This window comes from Gopherus flavomarginatus, chromosome 19 (genome assembly GCF_025201925.1).
Source record: "Gopherus flavomarginatus isolate rGopFla2 chromosome 19, rGopFla2.mat.asm, whole genome shotgun sequence".
In the NCBI taxonomy this organism is placed as follows: Eukaryota; Metazoa; Chordata; order Testudines; family Testudinidae; genus Gopherus; species Gopherus flavomarginatus.
This window is the reverse complement of record NC_066635.1, coordinates 19,554,190-19,580,862: the sequence shown is the minus strand read 5'-3', so window position 1 is coordinate 19,580,862 and position 26,673 is coordinate 19,554,190. Positions and strand designations below refer to the sequence as shown.

General features: G+C 48.6%; 1 protein-coding gene across 2 annotated transcripts; it reads right to left on the bottom strand.

The window, feature by feature from the left end:
• Nucleotides 1–942: 942 nt before the first annotated feature.
• On the bottom strand, nt 943–26,240 carry TBX2 (T-box transcription factor 2). 2 transcript variants are annotated; one of them, XM_050929321.1, is made up of 8 exons: nt 26,217–26,240; nt 15,352–16,276; nt 13,686–13,953; nt 9,986–10,132; nt 8,038–8,114; nt 7,607–7,776; nt 5,172–5,731; nt 943–2,752 (listed from the first exon to the last, which is right to left on the bottom strand). In XM_050929321.1, exons 2-8 carry the CDS (start codon nt 15,714–15,716, stop codon nt 2,306–2,308), a joined length of 2,034 nt encoding a protein of 677 aa, XP_050785278.1. In that variant the 5' UTR covers nt 15,717–16,276; nt 26,217–26,240; the 3' UTR covers nt 943–2,305. The 2 variants fall into 2 exon arrangements, with proteins under 2 accessions (XP_050785278.1, XP_050785277.1); XM_050929320.1 differs by lacking the exon at nt 26,217–26,240 and adding an exon at nt 16,449–16,505.
• Nucleotides 26,241–26,673: the final 433 nt, after the last annotated feature.

The window sequence follows — 26,673 nt, the reverse complement described above, 5'->3', positions numbered from 1 at the left end:
CGCTTTAAATCAAACTGTTTCTTTTCGTTTATATCTCAATAATACAAAACGGATGTTTATATGCATTGAAGCATTTTAATCTTTCCTGATCAAAATTAAATGCAGGCTCGCAGGATTTAGAACAGACTTTCTACACATCCTCTAATTGAAAATAATAACGAACATATATATAAAAAATAGGCCTAACCTAATAAAGTCTCCACGTTTCAGATTCAAAGTCTTCTGATGGTAATTGAACTCACTCAAGTCTTCTCCGGGAGCTGTTGGATCCATGAAACTGGGGCAAGTACAGTATGTTAATATGCATACCAGGGTTTTCAGATGTTAGAACTTAAATGCAATGGGTCCTTCATCACAGACCTGCAGAGAATCGAAGGCTATACAAAATCCACATTTTGACCCAACTAGTTCGGTTCCTCCCCCTGGGCTAATCATTTACTCTTTAGATATTTTTTTAAGTCAAAGGTGCAGGGAATGAAGGTAATATAGAACCAAACTGCTCCCCCCCCCCCGCGCAATCCTTTGTGCTAATTAAAGCAAAATAAAGACTCCTGGCCCTGCAACCAGTTATGCAGGTGCTTAAGTGTTGAGCACGTGACTTGTCAGCACTGCTCACGTGCTAAAGTTAAGCACCTGCCTAATTGCAAGCTCAGTGCATGAACCTGTATTACTGGAGTTAACTGAAGGCTTTACTCTTGGTAAGAATGATGTCATCCCAGTCGTAGTTAGCCCTGGCGTTAGAAAAAAATTGTTAGTGGTTTTAATTTCTTAGGGTGATCAAAATCTCCACTCAGAACTCCACGTGCATGCTGGGCTATTCAAATTTCAAAGGGGAGGGGGGTTTCAGAATTCCCTACTCCCAAAAGTTAGAATAAAGTAAATAACCCACATAGAATCATTCCGAAATACTAGGAGAGATGAAAAACACCAAACTTGCAAAGCTTCTTAGAATATTTTTTATTGAAAGGTGTGAGAGAATTCATCAAAAAATGAACAGATAGATACCCGAATAACCAGCACATTTCAAATCCTGTATATTTTTATTTTAAAACAAATATAGCGCACAGTCTGTGTGATATTTAAATTTATTATATTTATTTTTTTGTTCTGGAGTGAAAAATAAAAACCTGAGGTTTATTCCTGCATTTCCTATACCCCGCACTGTAAAGATATTTTCATTGGATTTTTTTTCCTTGTAAGAGTTCATTAAAGAATTAAACTCTGATTTTAATGACTGAAAAGTGTATACTGATGGCACATGATTGTCCTAAAGAACAGGCGGGATAAGCAACATTTTAAAACACAGTTAAAGAAACCAAGATCTTCTTCAATCACAAAGAGCTAAATATTTTTTTCATTTACAATATATATGTTCATGTAAAATGAAAAAAAATTAAATGCGATGAGTTAAACTCTAAATATTATGTACACACCAATGTACAACTGAATAAATTAATACCAATTTGCATATTCTGGGATCCTTATAGCTTATTTACACAAATTTTCATTTATTTCATAAATATTTTTTTCTGGTACACCGGTAGATTCCAAAACCGCCATGTCACACTGCCTGTACCAGTTCTGAGTGTTGGTGGCCTTTGAAATCAGTGGTGGATGCAACAGAGCTGACGACAGTTTATTTCCATTTTTTCCCTGACAAATCAGGTTACACACATGTTCATAGTCACTAGCCTCGCTCAGAGTTATTATTTTCCTCTTAAAATTGCCTGTTTTAGGTGAGGAGGGGGGGTTGAAAGCATCTTCCTCCCTTCAGAAATCAGTCCCTATAGAAAACATCAGTCACCTTTCCCGCAGTCTCTTTAAAGGAATGACTGATACATTCTTTTGCCATCCCGGAAATTGCATGTGTTCTGGGTAATCCATTGATCAAGGAAGCTACACTGCAGACTGGAGTCCTTTTGCTTTTCCAGATGTATTTTGAGTCCAAACCAGTGGGACTGAGGAGGGGAGAGGATACTCGCCATATTTTCTCCTGATTTGGGTTTAGGGAGGGGAGATCCTATCCATTATATTCTCCTGGGTCTGGGTGGAGAGTGGTGGGGAGAGGGGAAGGAATAGTCTCCCATAATTTCTCCTGGCTATGGGATATTTTGCTTGCGGATCATTCACTTGGCCTCTGCTTTGTCTGGGTGTCTGGATGGATCACATTTGTATCCCTGTCTTTAACTGCCTGCCCCCTCCCCATTTTTCCCTTGTTTTTTTTTTAAATAAATATTTATACTGTGCTGTACAAAATCCCAGTGCTTCTCAGCCCTCCAGGCCAGCATGTTGGCAGCTCAGAAAGTCACTTGGGGGACTCCCTGCCGGGTGAAACCTCCCTTTGGCTCTCCAAGCAACTGACCAGTCTCTGAATATTCTGCAGTTCGTTGATGGAATCTTTCAGGGAGCTTTTGGGAGAGAGGGAGCCCCTCTGGCTGCTTGATTTGTGCAAAGGGAGGTCTGGGAGGGGGCTGGATTCCCTGCTGCTGCTGGGTTTGGAGCCTTCCGAGCCTGGGTTCAGGCTGGCGGGCAGACCGGTGGTCAGGAGGTTGGTGCTGGGTGGGATGGTGACGGGGATCTGGTACGGGCTGAAGCGAAGGCGAGGGCGGGTGCTGCTCAGGAAGGGATTCCGGGACAGGGAGCTGGCCGCAGCTGCGCTGGTCGCTGGCAGTGCTGAGGCAGCAGCGGCTGCAGCTGCCATGTAGGTGTACGGATACGGGAAGAGTCCGCCAAAGGTGGGCATCGGAATTCCCTGCAAGAGAGAGACAAAGCAGGAGAGTTTTAAGAGCGCCTGGTGGTGGGAACTGGCACCATCGCAAGCTGAGGGGCAGGGGGCAGAATCCCAGGCAGCCAGAAAATCCAGGTGAGCCCCCCTGAGACCTTTGAAATCAAGGGATTAGGAGAGAATCTACTGCCAAGGTAACAGGCCAAGAGAGCAGACTCCGGGTGAGAGGGGTTGGCACTTGCATCCAGTTCATTGGAAGGAAGCTGGGATGGGGAACCAACCAATGCCCCAGAGAAAGGACAGCAGGCCTGGGACCAGGGCATTTCATCCCCAGGACCCAGGAGGAAGTCCAAGTAGCCAAGCTCCTGTGTATCACTCCAAACGAGGAGCCCAAGAGACAGAAGCTTGTCTGTCAATTGTCTCTGCCTTGGGTGAGCTTCTCTGTCCTCTGGAAGCATAAATGACCTTCCGCCAGCAGCGCGAAATCAAGTCAAACTCATTAACTAATGGAAATGGAATATTTTCTTCCAACACTCTCGCCCACCCAGCTCAGCACTTTCCATCCCTCTGGGCCAGGAGAGAGGCCACAAATTTGTGCCTCCTCTCTGCTGACAAACATCTGCCACATATCAGATCCTGCACCCTTTTATTCCAAATGTCCCACTGGAACAATACACCCTGAATGCAGTAAAAGAGATTTAAATATCAGGGAACCATGAAAGGAATCAACCTGCTGAAACAGTCGCGGGCACAGAAACAATGGCCTCTTAATTAGGCTGGGGCACTGCTCAAGCAATAGGTAGGGATGAAGGTAACCTGTTGAGTTCCTAAAGGACCTTGTAATAAATGGGGAGAGGATCAGACCTGATAAATAGAAATGAAGTTAACTGGCATGTCTGCTGGGCAGCCTGGAACCCCTACCAGAGAAAAGCCTGTTCAAAAGCTAGAGCAGTACCCCACAACCAGGCTCTGCCTTGAACGGGTCTCCACTAGGACATCAAAAGCAGCATCTTCCCTCTGGGCTGTAGCCTATCTCCCAGGTCTGTGCATCCTCACACAAGTTTAATCACATTAAGACACGTAGTTAAGTAGGATTGGTAAATTAGACCGTTTAAATGACTTCTTGGTGTATTTGGGTTGGGCAACACACACAAAACTCAGGATGCAACAGAAGAAGCCATTTTGAAGATGGCACAACCCTCGTTTTGGCCAATGGAAATAGGCTGGATCTTTCTCCCATTGAAGTCAGTGGGCAGAATCGGGCCCTTTCCACTTACTAGAGTTGCTCCCCCCCCTGATTTGGGGGGACATAATGGGCCTTGAAGGCAGCTACCACCTTTCGCAGTGATCCAGCCTGCTGGGTTTGACTCAGGATTCACCCTGGCAGGGAGCACCCTGTTCAAAGCTAGGGAAAGGCACAGAAGTGGATAGGCGCACCCACAATTCCCATGTGTCTCCTGTTTGCAATAGAAACAAGCAAGCAGCTGGAAAGTAATAACACTGCGAGGTCAGCCCGGGTTCCTCTCAGTCCTGGCTCCCTGCACATTATCGATTCTGACACACCCAAGGAGAGGCTGGAGCTAGACACGTTTTATTCTGTATCAGTTCAATGCCACTGTAGCTGGGGGTTTTAAAACGGGGTCAGGGCCGAGCATCTCCGCTGGCTGATGTGTTACCATTCAGATCTGGCTGCATCCAAACGAATTACAGTGTTACAGCGCCAAGGGGAGGGTGATACGAGCAATTATTGGCCGGAGACAAACGTCACTGATAGAAATCAAGGGACCCTCGGGTGGGCAGCTGAACAGCGTTGCTCCTGCAGAGGAAAGCAGGTGATAACGCCACTCCCAGGCGCTCAGTCTCCCCGAGCGGCTGATTTATTGTGTTTTCAGAAGTCCCCTTCTGGCTAGCGAACCGCGCAGAACTGCTCCCCGGAGAGCACGATCCGAAACATGACCCTGCTTCACCCCGCCGCATTTCTCCGGCCGGTGAAACAGCCGGGCGGTATCTGAAGCAAGCAACGCGGTATCGGATTCAATCAGCGACCGGGGAGGGGGATAGTGACGGTAACAACCCAGCCTCCCGCTGCCCGGAGAGCCAGGAGAGGGGGCGGGGGTGGGGGGATGATGAAAAAGCTGCCCTGGCCCAGCCATTGCTTCCCATGGCGAGCTGCTGGGCTCTGCCCTGGTACGAATCGAGGCGTGCGGGGAGAAGGGGCTGCCCCAGGTTCCGGACCCTGCCCCCATTTCTAAGCAGGAGATGGGGGGAGTTAACGGGGGCAATGAAGGGGGGTTAAATACGGAGGCAGATGGGGATAAGGGGGTGAAATGGGGGATACATTCGCGGGGAAGGAGTAGATCGGGGTCCAGGTTGAGTTTGGAGGGATGTTAAAGGAGGAGGGGGGGGGCCGCGGCTTGTCCCAGCCCCTCCCGGGAGCCCCGCTTACCTGAGAGGCCAGCATGTGCTGGGAGAGGTGGAAGGGGAAGGGGGTGGCGCTCCCGGCTGCCCCTTGAGTCGAAGCCAGGGCTCCGTTCTCCAGGCCCCCGCCGGCCACCGAGGCCAGCAAGTGTCCCATGCCCATGGCGGAGAAGGCCCCGGGAGCCATGGCGAACTGCCCCGGGTGCAGGAAGAGCGGCTGCCCGGCGCCCAGCGGGTTGAAGAACTGCTGCCCGTGCAGGCCGGAGAGCGCCAGGCTCTGCAGGTGCCCGGCGCTCAGGTGCGGGGGACTGTCCGTCTGCACCATCAGAGGGGCGAAGGGCTCCTTGCTCAGCCCGCCGCCCTCCGCCTCCTTCTTGGAGGCGTCCAGCTCTTTCCGCCGCCCCTCGGGCTTGTCCTTCTCCAGCCCCTTGGGCTTCTCCGGGCTGGGTCTCTCCCGGCTGCGCTCCTCCGGCAGCCGCGGGCTGCTGCGCGGGCTGGTCTCCTCCGGGCCAGGGCTGGGCCCGCTGGCCGGCCGCTCCTCGGGCAGCTTCTCCAGCTCCGGGTCGCTTTCCAGGCAGGATTTCTCCTCTGCAAGGAAAGGGGGTGGTGGTGAAACGCGGGCCTATCCCGTGCCCCGGGGGGCGCGCACAGCTGGGGGCCCACAGGAATCACCCCAGTGCAGGCTGCCCTGCTGCTCAACCCCCTCCTGCCTCCTTTAATCACACACCGGTGGCAACCTGCCTTCCCCAGCCGGCCCGTTCTGCCTGGGTCTGTTTAAACTCAGCACTAAACTGGGGGAGCGGGGGTTGCTGCTAAAATCCCCACCGTTTTGGGGGAAAAAACCCTGGTAATTCATTGAAGAAATTCAATCTATTTTCGGGGCAGAGGGAGGCGAGAATCAGACCTTTATGAACTGGTAATTGTGAGGCACAGGGGATTAGCACCGCTTTGCCAAACAGGAAGAACCTATTTGCTAAGGGTACCAAAATATATGACAGTATCCTATCAATTAGCTTCATCCTCACACTGGTCTACCTAGCTCACGACGTGCTCTGCGGGTTAAAAGAAAGCAAAAGCCCTCGAGAAAGGAAGGAGTATGTGCAGTATTAGAAAAGAATGGATTCATTTATGGTAGAGCTAGATTGGGTGTAAATGCACCTTATGGACCGATTAGAACGGGAGCGGGTTGTTCAGATTAAATCACCAGTCACCATGAAATAAGTATGGCATGATCTGTTCTGAAAAAGCACTGATCGAAATACACCTAACTGTGTAGAGGAAAAATAGTGAATTGAACCTTATTTCCCTACAGAATAGATCATGCATACAAGCATCTCTGTAGCCTGAGGTAGCAGAGATCCCATTTTGGCAGGTAACTGCACACATCCGGATTTAAATAATATCGGACTAGTTGTGATTCAGAGAGCAAAAAGTTTGAGGCAGCTTAAGTTAAATTCCTTGGTTTGAGGTATATATTCATTGCCGGTATAATGGATTTAGCTGAAAAGCTCTTACGAGGGCCAGGTGTGTCATAAACCCTGGTATTAGGTAAATAATATTTTTGCAATTTCATTAATTTTTGCAAGCCAAAGACGCAGACCTAAAATAGAGGAAAGGGATTTTTTTACAAAGCAGCAAATCCACTGACAGTGTCAGTGCCACACATGGTAACTGAAAACTACAATGAGAGAACTGCTGAGTTTTATTTTCATTTACTAGATGTAAGCCTCCAAGTTCAATCCCGATGTTCTCTCCTCTTAAAAATTAGGGATTGTTGTGGGGAGGGGCGTTAATTTACCTTTTGCAACCTGAGTAACCCTCCAGAAAGAAGTTTTGGAAGCCAGTAAGGCTTATGTAACATCATAATTACATTTATTGCAGCCTGTTGTTTACAAAAATTTACAACAGGAAAATGTTAGAATCTGTAAATAAGGCTTGCATTCCCCCCAGCCCCCTAGCTACATTTCTTCAGTTGTAACGTTTGATTGTGTTGTACTGATCAACCTCTCTACCCTCTTCTCTTTTGGGTTGTGCAATTTCTTCCCAGTGGTCTGAACCCCGAATTTGCAATCAGTTCAAAGTTGGATGGAATTCACTCCACAGCTGTTTTTAATCTGTATTTAAAAGCGGCACCTATATCATTGGAATGAGGACCCAAGACATACGTGAAATCTGACACATCAGGAAAGTTACTTAAATTACAATTTTTGAATCTATTCTTTTCTTCCTCATCTTTCATTCCAGATTTGACTTACAAATATCTCTCAGTTCTAGTGAGTGGAAAAAAGTAATTTTCCAGTTAACAACCTTGGGGGCTCAGTTACACCTCTGTAACTTCCTAGGAAGGCTTTAGGATGTAAATCAAATTCGAGTCTGGCCATTTTTGTTCAGAGAAGGCAAGAGAGAAAAATCACCGCTTTCCTCTTTTAACATGCTGAGTTCTGGAGTGAACTGTCTGTTTACCTCTGCTGCTGCGGTTGAGTCTCAGGGGACTAGGGGCTGTACCCAATGGGGAGTGAAGTGTATCGCGCACTGGGGCAGGATCACACGAGGAAGCATCGGATTCGCCCCCATCTCGGTCAGGTTTGCACTGCTCCTCATACATCCGCAGGGAGGGGAGAGTAAGCTGTTTCCTTCAAACAGAAAAAGTCATTACTGAACATTATCTCTGTGGTGCATCTCACTAGATGCACTCATGGTTCCACCTTGTTAACGGGGATAGGGGAAGGTGGAATCGCTTCACGGCACCCGTTGTAAATATTACTTTGGGCTAAACTAAATCCCCACTGAAATCTCTCAAGAAACTTTTGGATTTCAAAAACAAAGGGAAGGAAGAAATAAATATCCAGGTTACCCACTAGACTAAAATATTCTAGCTCCGATAACAATTTTACCTCTTTTCTCTCCTTCCATTGCCAGTATCTCTGAATCCTTTTGCAAACGGGTTATTATCGATTTTAAGTTGGGTGATCTGAAAACAACAACAACAATAAACTGTATAAATTATCCTAGAGACAAGGTTTTATGCAGAAAGGGTTAAAATATTCTCTCTCTCTCTCTCTCTCTCTCTCTCTCTCTCACACACACACACACACACACACACACACACACACACACACTCTCTTTTGGACTGTGTGGAAATACATGTCAAATTGCACTTTAAACCAGCAACGATGAGACAAATATTAGTCATTAAAAAGTGATGGGAAATAAAAATAAAGAGCAACCTTGCAGCTTGGTCGCTTGACCTGGGCTAACCTCCAAAGTTCAACGGTGCAGAATGTCAGTGTCCTATTTAGGTTCTGTTTCAAAGGGTTTGAAACACACAGGATCCCCGGTTTAACACACGGCGTGCGTTATTAAAAATGATGCTGAGGTTTGGCCTGAATTATTAATAGAGCTTTAATGATAGGAAGTTATTTTTCACGGCCCCCTGGAGGGAAGATGGCACTAAACATTGCTGTGTTGGTTAAAAGCTATTCTTATCTCTCCCAGAGACTAACTTCTGGTGCTGGCGACATGAGGGCATTCAATAATTCATGCTTTTGAAATATGTCCCCTCGCTGGTTGCTTTAAAAATGCATGTTTGATCTGCTCCACATTATTTCTGTAAAAACAAATTGCTTAATCCCCCTTCTACTTCCCAGCTTTTCCACCAAGCAGGTTTTATTTTGTGCCAATATAGACAGCAGGGAAGAGGCAGTGCATACCTAGCAAGTCCCTTTCCAACCCTAAAGAGCCCCTCACTCCACTCATCCATCTCCCTTAAACTGCACTGATCAGAACTACCGCCCCAGAGCAGGGTGTTATTCTGCAGAGATTGTGTGTGTGTGTGTGTGTGTGTGTGTGTGTGTGTGTGTGTGTGTGTGTGTGTGTGTGTGTGTGTGTGTGTGTGTTGCTTGCGGCGATGCTGCAGCCTAAGTGTTCTGTAATCGATTGTGACTCTTCGCCATAAACTTTACGAGGGAAACAAGCCCACCAGGACCCTCAGACAGGCCTGTCAATTAACATCAGCAGCCAGGAGTGGAGGTGCCAGTCAGCTTTTAGGTGGGGGGGGAACCTCTTGGGAAAGGGTTGGTGGGGGTGTTAAAAACCGGTCAAGTCTAAAGAACAAAACCCAGCTAAAGCACCACCAGAATCAAAGGTTTCCCGCCCATCTCCAAAGCTTTGCTTGCTGTTCTCACGTGAAAGGCTAACCCTGCTTAATCTGGAAAGATACTGAATTAGCCCGTCTTCTTGGTCATTGTGCTGTGCTCCTCAGCAAAGGCTGCCTTTAGAGGTAACTCCCTCCAACCCTCTTCATGCTTCATCATTTCCATCTCCTCAGTATCTGAAAGCTCCTGACCAACAATGTTCGGTCCCCGTGCCAAAGAACCAAAAAAGAAAAGAAAAAAAAAACAGGCTCCCGGGAGGGGGGGAAAGTGGGGGTACTGCCTCCTCACGTGGGGGCACCTGTCTGAAATCTCTCCCTTCTGCTCGCACTCCCCCAAGCCCCAAGCCCCCCGATTTGTCTGAAGCCCGAGCAGCATGTGTCATCCGGCTGGCGCACAATTCACTCCCGCCTTTGATTTTTATCTCCCCCGAGTTCGCAAACTCGATTTCCAAATAGTTGGACTCTTTAAAACTAACAACCGCGAGCTAAACAGGCTAATATTAGTAGGTGGCAGCAGAACGGGAGACTTATAAGGGCATTGGAGTCCTTGTCCAAATCCCATTGCTTGGATTCCTCCTCGGGGGACCGATCCTGAGCCCATCCTGAAGTCAGGGATTTCAGTGGCCGCAGGATCGGATCCCTGCATCTGCTCCAGAATAAAAGGTTCATTTACACAACAACCCCCTCACCTTGTCGTTCTGATACGCGGTGACTGCTATGAAGTCCGTTTCAGGGAACACATAGGTCCGGAATGTGCTGTAGGGAAGCTTCAGGATGTCATTGGCTCGCACTATATGAAACCTGGGCTGGTACTTGTGCATGGAGTTCAGGATGGTCTGTGGGGTAGGAAAAGAGCGAATGACTGAAATCCAGCAAACACAAACCAATCTCCCCTGCAGAATTCCTAGACCCAGAGCCTGCTATCAAATATTAAGCAGGATTCCCCCACTCATGCCAAAAGGAGGTTTTTCCCTCCTGTTATAAGGAGTCATTTTTTTTACAATCTGGCCTCTACTGATCAGGTCACTTGGAAGAAAAAGGCTTGTTGCAATTCCTTTGTAAATGCTCTTTAAAAATGCAGGCTGATGACTGCAATGATAAGGAGGCAAAATATCTCTCCCCAGATTATTACAATCCTGAGAATGAAGGGAGAGCCCAGTCTCCATTGCATATTTTCTAGCAATCTATATCAAACTATCTCACGCAATGCAGAAGTGGGTTCACTTCAGTTGACTGCAACAGAAAAAAATATGTTCCCAAGTAAGCTACTGGAATAGCGAAAGGATTGTTTCACGCCACGATCCACGTGCATTTTATGTTTTAGATGAAGATATTACAGATGAACAAGCATTTGCTCCCCAGCCAGGTGTCTGAAACTGTCGCCAGTAGTCAAAGCAATTCTGTATTCCTTCTTTTTTTTTTTAATTTTAGAGTATTTGGAAATATTTCTAAACCAGAATCACAATTTGAAAGAAGAGTCAAATGCACATTTTAATTAGCTTAAATTGCTCTGAAAAAGAATACAATTGTTGCGAATTCTAAATTCTTTTCCCTCCCTTTAAAATCACACAACTAAAGTATTTCTTGCCTGTTCTTGATGTAATAACTCAGTAACCTGATGCGTTCAGGATTAAATGCGATATTACCGAAACAAATTTGTTGCTGGCTGGTGAATTCTTAATTATTGTAAAATACTATTGTCCAAGTGGCTAAATAATTGTCACTTCATTTTGCTGTACAAGGCAATAAAAAAAAACAATTTTAACCCCAAAATAGTCACCTGTTGGTGACCTGTCAGATCAATATTATATTGATGTAATCTAGACAGGATTTATAAAGGAAATGGTGCAAAAATTCCCATTCAGGCTGTAAATCTGCATTCCTTAAAAAAAAATTCATCCCTTCCGTGACCAGATGGCACAGACTAAACCCTGATCTTTCCGATTTAATACACGCCAGCCTTTTGAGAACAACACACACCAAAAACATTTAATTGATGAAGAGGAACCGTTAAAAATGGTAGATCACACTAGCTTCCCTTAAATAATAAAAAGCTATTTTTGATACTCTCTCGCTATTGATTTACACTTTGCATTCTCCAAACAGAACGCCCTGTATTGTCAAACGGTCCAGTTCTTGTCCTAGCTAGAAAAAGTAATCTGGATCCTTATTCACTCCTCACCTAAGAGATTTTTCATGCCTTCTATTGCCCATATTGCTGTTGGGTGCAGCCCCCACCCATTCTTGAGTGGGCGCTGACTGCCTGTGGCATGGATTGACTGACAAACCACCATCTCCAAATCCCAGTTAATTACCATATCAAAACCATAGGACGATGAACTTTCTCTTTATCGCCCCAAATGCTTGTCCAAAGGCTAAAGACAGCTTGTTTGTTAGCTCTGATTCCCTCCCTCCGAGCCCCCCTTCACCGGGCATTAATGGAAGAATAAACATCTCTCTCCCTGGTTCAGATCCGCTCTATGCTGTGGATATTTGCAAATTGCTAAGACACTTCGATTTTTTTTATCCACTAGGCGAGGAAGATGATCAATAAAAAAATAAATAGGAACATTTGATAGACTTTAAAAGATGCTTCTCTGCAAGGAGACTCTGCTTCCTGGAACAACAAAATAAGCTTTCCATACACCCAGAGAAACTAAGTACAGGTGGGTCACTTCAGCCATTTATCAGCTGAAACATACCAAGACCGGTTTTAACCAAGATCCCCGAGATACTGAACTTTGCAGCTGACACCCAGCCTTGCCCATATGCGGGCAGGCATCTCCTTCAGTTGCACCTGTAGGGGATGGCTACCCTGTTGCCCTCAGACACCTCGTACCTTCCATTTAAAGGGGGGCGATTCTGCATCCAAAACCAAACCAAACAGGGGTTTATGAAATGACCCTCTATTTTCCTTTATTGCTCCACCAAAAAGTCAAGTGATAAAAACGGTCATTCACATTGAAAACCTCTCAGAGATCACAGTCTCCCCCGACCTCATTTCGGCAACTGTATTTAATCCCAAATCATTTTTACAGATGTAAACCCTCCCACCCCACACACACACTTTCTCATACACACCGTCCCAATCTGGTCTGCCAAGTAAATTCCCCTTAGTCCCGCAGTTACAAGTGTTAGAGCAATTATCATTATAAACTCAGGTAATTGTATGACACTGCAGGCAATCTCCTAGCCATTCCAGCTCACGTTTAAATCCAGGAGGGTTTACAGTGAGTGAGGACTGGCAGGATCAGGCCCAGTGAAGGAAACTGATCGGGCATATTTTAAAGGAGGAAAATGAGTTGTAAAAGTGCATTGGCAGTGACCTGCGTGAGTCAGACATGAAGCAAACGGTGTAAGCATTTAAACCCACAAGGCCATGTTCTTTAGAGTTCTTCCTTCCAAAGCTGATTTTCAAAAAAAATGTCCATTTGTTGTTATGGCGCAGAGCCTGTATCCCCCCTGCTCCACACTGTTTAATGGGTTTTACAGCATGGTTTTCAATAACTCAGCCTGGCACTGAAATGGGGATATGGCAGAGTCCTCTCCAAATTACAAAACCCATGACATCTATAACATTCAACCACTTCCATTCACCCTCCGCCCAACCTTAGACATTTGAGGCGGTGAAGTTAGCATGTGCCTAACACGACGAGACTCCTTTCACATTTACAACATGTGTCTGAAATTCGCAATTCATACCGACTCAGAGGCCCAAGAGAACATGTTAGGGGGTGTGTGTACGCACATACACACATAATCGACACGGCGATTAATCTTAATTAAGAGTGATGGATCCCATGCATTTTAAGGCCCGCCATGTGTGTTATGAATTAAAATGTCGTGATAAGAGCTGGTGATTTACTGTTTACAGATGATAAGCGCACATTCAAATTGCGCTGTCTGCTGGGAAAAATATGTTGCCTATTTCTAACGGGGACAGTTAAATTCATGGCGCAGGCACCCTTGTTTTCGTCCGTTTTGATAAGAAGTGGGTTCTTCTGGGTCCATTTTTAGCGAGTACATAGGAACCTCGTAAACGACAATATCTGATGAGTAAGTTCCCAGAATTTTGACGCGGGTTGGCTTTTTCAAACAAACCCTGGTGATCGATAGATGTCTTTTGAAATGTGCCCACTAGAACTATGTTTGTTTCCCTTTGCTCCTTGGTGAAGATAGCAGCTGTTTTTTGTGGGGGTTTTTTTTTAAACAACCCATGTATTAAGATGCAGTTTCTGTCTCACTCATGCCTAGCTTCCCAGCTACACAAACACGCCACACTTAACGGGCAGCTAGCGAGACATTGGTGGCGATGCCAAAAAGCTCCCTGCACCATCACAGCCCGCCCTAAAAATGACCCCCACAGTCCCCTGTCGAGGTGATACTTACAAATCCGTGCTTGTCCGAGATATTGTTAGTGAGCTTGAGTTTGTGAAAGGCAACAGGTTTCGCCATCCACTGCTCCCCTGTGGCAGGGCTGTCCGGGTGGATGTACATACGCTTGGGCATCTCTGGATCCGCTTTCCCGGCTACCATCCAGCGAGAATTGTGGAATTTATACCGGCAATCATCCGCAGCCACTATATCCATTAATAAAATGTACTTGGCCTTCTTGTCCAGGCCGTTCACACGCACTTTAAACGGGGGGAACATTCTCCTAAGGGAATAAAAGACAATAAGAGAAAGAGAATGGATTCGTATTAAAAATAACCCGAAGCAGTACAGAGTTTGCTCGCTTTTGTTACAAAACACGAGAAGAGAAGTAGCAGCAGTGTCTGAGACCTATTAACCCGCAGGCTGCGGGCACTGCGTACCTCCAGCCCTGTGTCTCTCTCTGGGTTTGCATCCATTGTGTGCCCACTGCTAAGTAAACTGGAAATGTTGTTACACTGTAAAGTCTAGATCCTGGGCCTCCGCTTTCAAAACGGCAGAAGTGAATTTTTAAAAATTAACTCACACCGAACTAGCAATTTGGAACAGGTCTGTGGTCTCACAACTGCTATGAAAATCAGACCTTCTTGTAGAGATTAAATCCTGGTTCAGGGAGCCTGGTACAGGTCCGAAATCTACGTCCTGGGCTCTTTCGAGTTTTGCCATGTTTTTAAAAAGTGCACACACCAGGTTTGTCTCTCTCCCCCCCTTTAACCATTCAAATCTTTACATTCAAAGTTTCGCTTCATTCGCATGACAGAAAATGAGCAAAAAAGGTCGAAATCTCAACTTGGATTTCTCAGGAAATTGAGACTGGAGATCAAAATTCATTCTGGATACATGTTAAAGCAATTTCCTTCCCCTAAAAAAAACCAAAACTAAATATTTTCACAGAGCAAGTTTCTAAGAATTTGGGAAAACAATACCAACGCTGAATTTATAAATACCCTATCTGTAAAATAAAAGAGAGCTAATGCAAAGCTTGAAGGCAGAGATACCTGGAGTGTGTGGGTGGGGAGATGGGCTATTGCAAACCTATTTTTTTAATGTTTATTTTTCAAAGGGGCTGTTAATATTTAAATACAGGTATATGGAGGGGAAAAGCCAACTCTCGATATTGGTCAGTCATGCAGTGAAGAAAGTGCTGGAGCACCACATATACCAAATCGTTTCCAAGTTACGAAATTAAACAAGTAGAAACTACATCAATTTAATCTGAGGGCAAGGTGTTCAATTGCTGCATACACACTGGATTTGGAATCTTGCTTCTTTCTTTTAAAAAATGAAAGTGGGGGAGAAAATCCACGAAGTCCAAGCCACCCCCTAGCCCTCTATTTCTTATATGTACTTCAGTCACTGAATCAGATTTTCCCATCAGCAGCTTCCTCCCACCCTGGGGGGGGGGAATGGTAAATAAATACAAATAAATGAAGAAAGAAAAATCCTCAATCCGGTTTGCGGGCCCCTTAATCAGTGAAATCGACTCATCCTGAATGTGGCTTCTTTTAAAAAGCATCTAAGTCACAGGTGCAAGGAGGGGGTGGAAGAGTGGGGGGTTGTACCACTTGTAGTGGCCCTTGTGCAGCTACCAAGCGGGGTGTGTATTGGGGGAGGGTGTTCATACCTTCCTGACTTGGTGATCACCATCTCTGTCCCCAACTTGTGAAACTGGTCCCAAAGCTCTTTGGCTTCCAGAGTCACTTTGGGGTCGTCCTCGACCTCCTCCTCCGGCTCCAGGCTCTTGAGAGACCGCAGATGGGCTGCCTGGTGATGGTGCCCCAGGGCCGAGACGTGCAGACCGGCTTCTGCCGCTCCAGCCAAAGTAGGGTCGGGGATGGGTTTCGCCAGCGCCGCCGGAGGCAGAGCCAGAGCCGGGAAAAAGGACGGCTGGGCTGCCGCTAGGAAAGCTGACATGGGGAAATCGGCTGGTCTGGGAGCGTGGAACGGGTGATAAGCCATTGCAGTCCCTGTGAAGGCTGGATCTCTCATCGGTGCATCCACAAAGCCAGGAGAGAAGAGGGGATCCCTCGCCCTGGTGTTGGCCCAGCGAGGAGGAAAAGGCAGAGGCGGGTCAGAGCAGCTCCCGGCGGCGGACACTCCCCGCTTGCAGCTGGAGATAGTGGTAGCTCCTTATATTTTTTTTGTTGTCGTTGCAGCGAGGCGAGCGGGCGCTGGGCTCAGCAAAGTCCTTCGCCGGACTAAAATAGAAACCAAAGCCGAACCGCGGCTGTGGCCCGGAACGACGCGGGGCTTTCAAAGGGCTCCCCACCGCAGCGAGTCTGGGGGGGGGGACGGCCACCACGGCGCCCCCGGAGAGTCAGAAAGGCGCGCGATCCGGATCCACCGCTGGCCAGGCTGCGCTGGGCGAAAGGACCCGGAGCGGAATGGTTAGATCTTGTCCTGATCTCTGTAAAACTGTGACTATCTCACATGTCCTTCCTGCGCTGATCCCCTCGCTAATGAGCCAAGCCCCCTTGATTGCTGATTTTACGCGTTTCAGACCAATTGTGGATCTCCATAGGCGTGGTTTTGACAGCTCCGGCCAAGATCTGGGGTAAGCGGGGGGGAGGAGGGAAGGGAAGGGAGGGAGGGAGGAAAGGAAGAAAAAAAAGAAGGTGTCGGAAGCACCGGCAGTAAGAAAACATGTCAACAGAATAAAATATTAACCAATGACAGAGAAAAGTGCTCGAAATCCCACCCCCCCAGCTCCTTTCCGCATACCGGGTCAGCGCTGAATTTGCTGCCGGCGGGGAGCGCTTCGCAGGCGGAGAAATGCTGACAGAAGCACCGGGGCAGCCCGGAGAGTCGTGTGGAAACCTCAGGAGAGACAGGAGCTAGCCCACATCAGAAGTGCAAAGCAGAGCGCGCGCGCACACACACACACACATACACACACACACACACAGCTTTGCCTGGGCGGGAGCAGGGCAGGAGTTGCACAGATTAAAAAGTCATAGAAGTGGCGCGGGGGAATATTACGTGTAAATGCGCCGTAGGCATCTACAAGCGGGCGTGTGCCCGTGTTTTTTTTGTGTGTGCATCGAGAGGGCGGTGTGCGCACACATCTGTGCTAAGATAGTGCGTGTGCATATACGCCTGTGTGTGCTAGCAAGTTGTGTGTGTGCGCGTGATGTGTGTACAATGATAGAGAAATCTGAAAGCGACCCTGCCCTCCCACATGCAATGCAGTCATCAAGCTGTATTGATTTAACGTGCCTTGCAAAGGGCGTGCTGGCTCTGTGCTTTAAAGTGGCTTTTGACTAGCAGTTCAACGCCCGGACTCTTCTTTGCAACCCCCTAATTTTATAAGAAGTAGAGGGCGGGCGGGGGACAGAGAGAAACTCTATCACTTCAGCCCTACGCCAGATACTGGACACTGAATCTAGGTGGGGCCCACCACCGCGAGCGGTGCAGGCCAATCGATGCAACTGCGAAACGCTGCTGAACTTAGCAGACCGCGAAGGGCGTCAGAGCAGGCAACTGCGAGGCACCGGGAGGCTTGAACTATTTGGGGGCTGCCGCGCGGCGCATCGCCGTTTTAAATCCCTCGCCTAGGTCGCTGGCAGGCGGCGTTCAGCAGGGGCTGGAGCTCCAGAATCACACGCCAAAAGCCCCGGGGTGAGTGATGACCAGCCTGGACCGCGGCACCGGGGGATTGTTTTGCAACTAACTGAGTTTTCTGGGGAAGTGACATCTGGGGGGGGGGCGCTGCTTTGTGCCCGGGGATGGGGCTGATGAGGATCAAACATTGAAGGGGACCCAGGCAGTCACCCATCTGTTCTGGGGGAGTCAGCCAGGCGGGGGGAAGGGGGGTTTCGTTTTCTCAGTGGGAGCGATATCAAGGCACCGTCCGCTGCTTCTCCTGGCGATGTGGTGGGGGGGAGATGGCAAAGCCTCCAGCAGGAGAGGGTTTGATAACCGAGGGAATTTAGGGTGCTGCAGGGAGACAATGATAGTCCCTTTAAAAAATTCCGCAGCCTGCTGACTGCTGAGTTTTACCCAGGATTTTAACTAATCCCCTGACAAGTTATTCATCAGCTTTGCGCGTTAAAAAGCCCCTCCTGGTCTGCATGCTTCAAGGTTGGCTCTTCCCTCCCCGGGAAGACTGATCCGGAGAGTTTGTTTACTGGGCGCCTAGATGCAGATAATCTTGAAGGAAAATCCTGAGTCTGTTTGCAAAGGGATTATGGCCGGGCACACCCCCCCCCCCCTTGATAGATAGTCTGCCGAGGGTGTCACCCGGAGGGGTTAAAGGCGCAGGAGCCATTGTTTGGGGGTGGGGAGGGGGTGTGTGTGTCCCTTTTAAGAGGTCCATTTGGAGATCTGTTCTGATTAACCGGGGGCTGCGTTTGCTGAAGAGGGGCTTGGCGCCAAGCGGCTGAGACTCCACAATAAAGACCCGTCTCTTGTCACTTCATATTTACCCAAAAATCTTCAAACAGCGCCCTGCAATCCTCCCAAGGCTCCTGTCCCTGCCGCCTAATCGTTGTCCCAGACGCTTCCCTGGGAGATTGGGGAGGGGGGCGCCAGGAGATCGCCCCCCTCCCACCCCAAGGAACTGTCCCAAGCCCCCAATAATCCCGATGGGCGCAGTGCAAATGCCGGTCCCCTCCCTCCTCCTCCAGAGAAATGCCTCTCCCCTTCCCCTCCCCTGCACGCCTCAGGCTGGTGAATAGAAGCGTGTGACCCCTAGATGGCCGCCAAGGCAGCCTGTGAGTGCCCCTGCGCGGGGAGAGCCCGGAGGGGGAGCGAGATTCCGCCGAGCCCGGGGCTGTTCCCAGCTCCAGCTTTCTACGCCTTTCCTCCGCGGCGCGCAGCAAAGCGCAGGCGGGCTAGAGGGAGCTTCCTCCAGCAGCGGCAATCTGGGATCGCTGCAGACTGGAGGGGAGGCCTGGGTCCGTCTCACTCGCCTGCTGCGCCGGGAAACAGATCTGGCCCTCCGGAGCAAGGGCTGGCCCTGCTGTCCTTAAGGCGCGGAGCGTGCGAGGAACACGCAGGGTACCGGGCACCCGCCCGTCCACACGGTCATGCCTGGCTCTGCATCATCCAGAGACCGCGGGCCGGCTGCAACCTCTGGCCGGCGGCGAACCTAGGCCCTTACTCTACCCTGTCTGCCTCCCGTAATCCCTGTCACTTCCCTGTACGCTTGTGCAAGCAACCCCCGTTCCTTCCTTCAGGGCTGGGGGCGAATTCACTGCTGCGCCTGCTGGGGAGTTGATCCTGGTCTGTTCTCGCTTAGCCAGCCAGGTGAGGACACAGGCGTGGGGCTGATGGCGAGCTGGAGCAGCAGGAACCTAAAGGCAAGCAAGGATCACCTCCCCCCTTGCCCCCCAGTGGTTGTTACATGTTGCTGGGTTGCCGAGGGCCGCCCCTGGCTGGCGCCACAAGGGAAACCGAATCACAGCCCAGCACTTGTTATCCAGGACACTTCACAACATGCCATTGTCCTGCGGCAGGTTCGCCTCTTGCCATTGTCCAGGGTGGTTTTATCGCTCCCTTCCTTGCTGCTTGATGGGGGAGGATAAGAACCCAGCCTGGCCCAGCCTGACCCCTTACAAAATCCAAACCCACACCTTGGATCTTGCGACCTGCTGCTGAGGCCCGGAAGGAGCTGGAGTAGGGGGCAGGGATGGTGCGGGGTGCAGCTCAGAGGGGTGCGGGGGATCACTGGAACTCACCAGAGCGCAGGTGATTGTTAAAGCACCAGGGGAAGGTGTTAGGATGGGGGTTTAGGACGTGTTGACATTTAGACACAATTTGGACTTTGGATTTTCGCCTCTGCGGAAATGTGCTGACGGCAGCGGCATTCCAGTCCAGACAAAACGGGGCTTTTGCCGCAAAGCAAAATCGGTGCGTTTTAGTCCGGGGGGCTTTGCAAACAGCCCGACGGGCAGCTCTGGTGCTGAACGTCCTCCGGACTTTCACATCTTGTCTGAAGGCGCAAAACGCAAACTTCGAATCTGGCTGATAATAAGCGCAGCTGTTGTGAATTAATACCGACCCCTTTACAAAGCAGCTACCGTGCAATAAATAAATCATCTGAATCATCCCCTTACTCCGTCTCTGAAAATCCTACAGAGGATTGTTTTGGGGAGCCATCAATGTATATTCTTCTCTGCTGCCTGAAAGAGTTCAGGGGCGGTTGCATGCTGCAGTTAAGAGGAGGTGATGACTGTAAACTGCTTCGCTTACAAACACAAACGAAAGGCCAGTCCTCTCGCTGAAATTCGGCGTGACAATAATATTTCGCACTGGGTGTATTGAGGACATTAACTCGAATCAATCCAGGATCCTTTTTCACGGGAACCCGAGTGTCCTGGCCTTGTGAAGCCCAGGCTGATAAAGCTGCACATGCAAACCTGCAACAAGGCAGCCTCAGATCGAGAAAAAAATCACAGCTCCCCCCCGGTATCACCCAGAACAATTTGCTCCGTATTTTTAATTACCTCTAGCTGGGGGGGGGGAAGTGTTAGAAAAATCTATTTGCAACAACACTTCTAAGTTTTCCAGAAAGCAGGCTGCTCCGATTCTTTACACTCTCCTAATTCGTTTGAACAAGATACATAATAAAATAATAATAATGAATAATAATCTCTCCTCTTGCTCCCACTCCAACACCACCACCATATCCAAGCCGTGCCTGGATATATGTTATATAATTATAGATTAGGAACAAGGCAAAGAAAGAGGTGGATGTATATACCTGCACGGTGCCGAAAGAGATTCAGATCTTGTTTGATCAAAAATACCTTTCTCCTAATTCATCTAGGCAGCCGTAATTAACAATCACCGTATTCATTAAATCTGTTAATACACCCGGGCTCCTTAAGAGCCAGAGTTACTTATTCCTTTTTTATTCCTATAAAAATTCGATTGCATGACTGACTTTGTTAGCTGCTAAAATCCCACACACAAAAGGGGGGTTTATATTCCGTATTACCCTTCTGTGATGGATCAAACTGCAGGGCTACCTGCACAGCATAGGACAGAGCAGTAGGAATTGCAGACCTTGCTAAATGTAAACGGAGAGAGAAAAACTCTTCTGAAAATAATTTGTAAAACATCAGTGTGACTACTAAGACTGAAGCCATGCAAATGCGTATCCCAAAGGCAGTGGAACTACTGAGATGTGTGTGTGTGGGGGGGGGAGTTGTAAGGCACTTGAGATCTCCTTTACAAAAATTACAAAAAATCTCCCCCATAGTGATTGTGTGAGATTTTTTGGCCTACTTGATTTTATAATAATTACGGCCTTCTACTAAATGTAGAGAGGTGAGATTGTGAAAGTGAATATGCAGGAGTCCTTTATCGTACATAGGACACCCCCACGTGGGATGGGGTTAATGGAGCACTGTATGGGGGTTACATGTCTAGGATCACACCGCACGAAGTTCAGTCGGAAGCCAGGGGAAAGATTTGGATTCTCTCTGCTCCACAAATACAAAGCAAGAACATTCTTCTTTTTGTCCTCTGCGTTTTGATCTAATCATTTCTCTGCCATTTCCTTCTCCTGTAACCTTCTGGGACTAGCTCTCTTTTTAATGATGACTTATCTTATATAAATAGAGACGATTTCCTAACAATAACCCCTATCCTCGAGGTGAAACAGTGGTGGGGGGGGATCAGGAGGGGAAAAGGGCCACTTACAGTTGTTTACAAGGCCTGGGTTTCTTTGCACGTCTTCTGTTCGTAGTTCCCCCCTCTTCCTCTTAGCCTTGGGCTTTACATCAGGATTGCAGATCGGGGAGCTAAAACGCGATACTTTATGAAACATGAAACAGACTCCCAGCATTAAGGGAGGCTTAGCTTAGATCACCAGCCGCTGTGGGTTCGTTTCAAAGAGGAGAAGCCAGGGGGAAAGAGGAGAAAGACTCGATCATTACGATAGATTACTGCTATCCATATAAAACAATCTGTTCAGCTTTCATACAGTGTGTCTGCTTGAAAACCCGCTGCCTGAATCCCAGGGTGTAAGCCTTGCAACAGAGGCTTTTAAGGAGATTCCTCCCTGGTGCCCCCAGTTAGCCGGGACAAAGCTCCCCTCCCAAAAAAGTTTAAGCAAACCTCTAAACTTTCAACTGAATTTCCCATTCCATTTTCTCTCTGCCCCTCTTTCATCTTTGCCCATCTCCACTCCTCGCCCCCTTTCTATTTTTAGCTTGTAGACTTAGGCCCTGGCGCCAGGCCGTTTAAGACCTGTCAAAGTCCTTCATATTTCCCTCATGTCACATGGACCTTTCGCTCTCTCCCTCTTCATGCAAAGCCAGTCATTTGGATCTGGGAGTTCGTGAGCGAATGCAATTTGCTCTTCTCCACGGCTGTGTTGTCTCTGTGACCTCAGTCAGCAGGGCTGCTGGTGTCCTGTCCTGTGCACTTAGACAAATTGCGAGTGATTGATGAAAAATAACAATTCTCACAAGCAGCAATTCCCCTCTCCCCTTCCCTCCTCCCAGCTTCAGCTCGGGCTCGAAAGGAAATGAACGGGAATCTCACCAGACACACCGAGCTCGGAGCAGAACACAAATGCACGTCGCAGGTTGAAACAAACTAAGAGGGGAGAGAGAGGTAGGTCCCATCACTATCCCCATCTACGCTGTTTGTTTGTTTCAACCTGTGGGGTGCATTTCACCAGCCTCACTAAAGGAGAGAGAGGCACAGGCAGCCAGTTAATTATTGTTGAGAGAAAGAGAGAAAAATCAGTTTTCAGGAAAAGGGTTTTTAAAGGAAAATTGGCAGCTTTGCTTTCGCCAAATATCCCAGGAGCCCCACGGAGACAGAAATCAGAAATCTAGCCTCATGGCTAGAGGGGTGAAAACATGATCCAAGTTGTATCTGTTCTCCAGGACAAAGAAACCCAACGTGTAACGACCTCAACTAGAGACATGTGATATAAGGGGCCAATATTTCAGACCGCCTGGGATCCTAGCCTGAGATGTCAGCAATAATCGATCTGAACTTTCACTGGGAGGGGGATCTCCTATCCTTTACCAAAAAAACAGACTCGGTGGTGTCCTTCCCGTATTGGCTCAGGATACAGAGATCTGCCCTTTCTGCCGGGATTGCAGGATCAGGAAGAAAACAGATAAGGTGGAGACAGCTGAGGGATTGCCATGGCTAATTTTAAGATAAATCTGGGTGCCATCAGCGCCTGGGCTGAAAATCGAGCTTCTGCTGACACTTCGCCCTAAGGGAAGGACCATGTCAATCCTCCAAAAGCGGGGGGGGGGGGGGCGGGAAGTACAAGGAAGGAAACTCAGAGCCAGGGAGTGGGGTGATTTTTAAGGCAGCTGTGATGAGTGAGAGCCGGACAGACTCAGCCCGAGTTCTTCCTCTCGTGGCTTGGGGTGGGGGGCGAGAAAGAGTCAGGTGGGAGTGGGCTTGAAAAACACGCCTGCTCCCCACCCCATCACCCCGCTCACTAGCACCCCAGGAGCACAGGAGACGCTGCAGTGAAGTGTTGTTAGTGACAACAGGCTGTTTGACCGGGGGGCTGGCTGGGGAATCGCAGCTGCTCAGGAGCAAGCAAGAGCGACTTTCCGTCCTGCCGGAGTGACTCCTGCTTTCTGCTCTGCAGCCTGCGGCGGGACCGTGAGAAAAGAGGAGCACGTGAGATTCACCCTAAGGGGCGGCCCCCAAAAGGAACCAGGGAAGAAAAGGGGAACTATTTGGCAACGGCCAACAGGTGCGCAGAGTTACCACCCCCCACCCCCGGCTGGGGCTATAGCCCCCCTCCCTAGAGAACAAACGGCCTGGAGCCAGCGTGGGGAGGGCACTGTCCGCCCAGCAGATAACGTTAGATTGGTCCGTCAAACAGAAATGTAAAAATCGCCGTCTGTCTCTTTGTGCGGCTGCTCCACCTCGCGCTTTCCTTTCGGTGGCATTTTAATGACACCGGGCCACTTCCTAAAATAATAGGAGATATTTCATCTGGCAAACTGTCCGTGAAAAGGTACATTGGAAACACATTTGGAATGAACTGTAAATTGAGCCTATACTCCTAACATATATATGTGTGTGTGTGTGTGTATCAATCTACCTCTGTACATGTGTGTGTATGATCATTGAAGAAATAGACTTTTCTTTATTTTCTCTATACACACACACACACACACACTAATTATACTCCTAATATATGCCTAATTTATATATATTGAGCCTATATATATATTATATATATATATAATGTTAGGAGTACAGGCTCAATTTATATAGCTCAATATATAAACATTAGGCATATATTAGGAGTATAATTTGTGTGTCTGTGTGTGTATAGAGAAAAGTCTATTTCCTCAATGATCATACACACATATGTACAGAGGTAGATTTATATATACACACACAGAGGTAGAGAGATTTATATATATACACACGCATACCTACAGAGGTAGAGAGATCTACTTCTAGATAGATTAGAATTTAATCTATATTAATGATACATCTCAGTTCAAGGGCTATTACCCAAGATGCCCTCCGGGTAAGTACCCAGGGCCCAACCCCCCGCCATGTATATGTTATTTTGAGGCGATAATTCCATAGAAGTAACAATAGAGGTTTAGCCCTGTGGCTTCGCTTCGCAAAAAGCAAAGGCGCGAACCCGTGGTAGGTGAGGAAAGAGCCGCCCCCTGAGCTGCAGTGAAGACACGTGCGCCCCAAGACAGCGACCAGCTTAGAAACCTCATTTCTCTGCAACCTCGGTCGGGGAGCGTGACACAAAATGGGTCACTTGATTCCATGCTGTCCTAGAGCCCAACCGCTGAGACTAGAGAGTCTCAAGAATTAATGCGGTGTGCGCCCCGGGATCCCGCTAGCAAAGCTGCCATGCGCCTCGTTTAGCTCCGGCCGGGCAATTAAGCACCCTGGTCCCGGCGGCTTCCCCTGCCCGTTGCACCATTCCCCGCCACGGGGCAGGACACTGACTGGGTGCAAACCCCTCCTGCTCAGGGAAGCGCTGCCGTGTTTTGCCCTGCTTGGAGACAGGACAGGTCTGAGCAGCATTTCCCTCGCCCTCCTGCTGCAGAGATTAACACAGCCCCTTGCTCACTCCGGCTGGCGAGAACTTTTATTATTCATTATGAAACATGTCTAATATTTTATTCATCGCCTTTGTCTCTGTCTCCCTCTGAACACTGTACGGTTGCTTTTCAACAATCGGATTAATAACCTGAGATGCAGCAGCCTCCCTGGTTTCTGCCTAGCAGATGGGCTTGCCACTTGATTTGTCACTTCTTTGCAACATATGTTATTTTATACCCGCGCAAGCCGCGGAAAGCACTCGCAGTATTTGACAGAGGCCAGGCAATCCGCTCCATGCAGGAGAAAAGTCTATTTCCTCAAAGATCACTCCCCTGAATGTCCAGGGTTGGTTGTAAAGCTGATTGTCTCTACACAACGCGCCTTTTAGCTTGGCCATGGCCAGGATTTTACCGGGCACAAGTTGTTACCCTCCCACCCAGCCAGGGATAGCCCATTGGCCCCGAGTGTTCTGGAAGTCAGCCGGGGCGGAGGAGGGGAGCAGAGACGCAGCAGGGAAGGCAAAAGGGTTGGACAAACCACTCCAGAAAATGCTGTCAAGGCAAATTGAATGGGGACCAGAGAAGTTGGGCCGAGTGGCCTATAGATTTGGGTTTTTTTTTTCTCTCTCAAGAGGTGACAACAGTGCTTGTAACTCGGATCAGATTTAGATCCAGGGAAGACTGAGTGTGGCAAGTATCCATGAGTATCTCCCTTGCAATATATCCCTATCTACACACACACATGCTTTAAAGCCAGTCTGCAAAATCCCAGACACAGGGGTTCACCCTCACCCTTATTCTTCTCTCTTTACGTGTCCAAGAACTGCCCCCTTCCCCCTGGGCCGCCTCCCTTCTCTGCAGCGTCTGGCCTGGCAAACGCCCTGCCCTCCCACCCCTGCGGAGGCGGCGGAGTTGGAAATCCAATTACCACCCTCACATTCCAGTTTCACTCCGGCCTCCGGACTGCTCCCTGTCTCCTGCCCCGTCCGCTTCTCCTGTCGCCTTTCAGGCTGGGGCTCTGGGCCTTGGACCGGCAGAGACACCCCCCAGCAATCAAGGCAAGATCCTGGAAAGGCGGGTATTTAAACAGCAGACCGGCTATTTGCTCCTGACCAGAAACCGCCCCCCCGCCCCCAGCCCCAGCGTTTGCAGGTGGACTGGAAGAGATTCCTGCTCTCAGCAGTTTCCAGGGTCCTTTCTATAGCCCAGCACTGAACAACCTGGGTTTCAAGCATGCACATACTATAGTGAACTATGTACTTTTGACACGTACGCATCCCCCCCCCTTTGCTTACAGCCATGAACCTACAGGCTTTATTTTCCCTTTAGAGTTTAACTCTCTATTTGATGTCAGTTACGCCCTGAGAGAAATCCAGAATCGCCGCTGTTTGATACACACCTTAAGAGATGCGAATCCATTTGCTTTTAGAATCGTATCCGCGCCCAGTTAGCAGCCGGAGATTTCACACGGACCTACCTCGCGATCTATTTTAGGGCCACATGTAAAATTGACCCGTCCATCTTCTCTTAGCGGCCGGTTTCATCTTTTCAGGAAGAACTGCGAGGAATCCCTTTAAAGTGCCCCACGTTTTTAATCCGGCGTCTCTAGCCCCTTTGCCGACTTCCACGACCACTTCCCACCACGTTTTTCAGACTGTTTAGATTTCTCTCCGCCTTTAAAGAAAATATTTCCAGTAATCCAGATTTCTGGAAAATAACAACACGCGGGGAGACAGAGACACAAACTCTACTGCACTTTATTTATCCAGGGTGGAGCAACGTATAAACACAGTGTCCAGACTGTTTGTCAGGAAAAGTTGCATGTAAACCTGTTCCTTTGGCGCTTATCCCCCGGGACAACAAAGCCTCGCAGCCTCACATGTGCGGTGCAGGACTGTTGGCATTGTCAGCCCACATTTCGGGCACCACGATGG

Bases quoted from the DNA above. Each gene is read 5' to 3' on its own strand.
- TBX2 (XM_050929321.1), bottom strand. From the start codon at position 15,716: ATGAGAGATCCAGCCTTCACAGGGACTGCAATGGCTTATCACCCGTTC. The intron at 7,777-8,037 runs GTAAAATTGTTA...TTCTGTTTGAAG, and splicing joins AATGGAAGGAGAGAAAAGAG to GAAACAGCTTACTCTCCCCT. The intron at 5,732-7,606 runs GTAAACAGACAG...CTTTCCTTGCAG, and splicing joins ACTCAACCGCAGCAGCAGAG to AGGAGAAATCCTGCCTGGAA.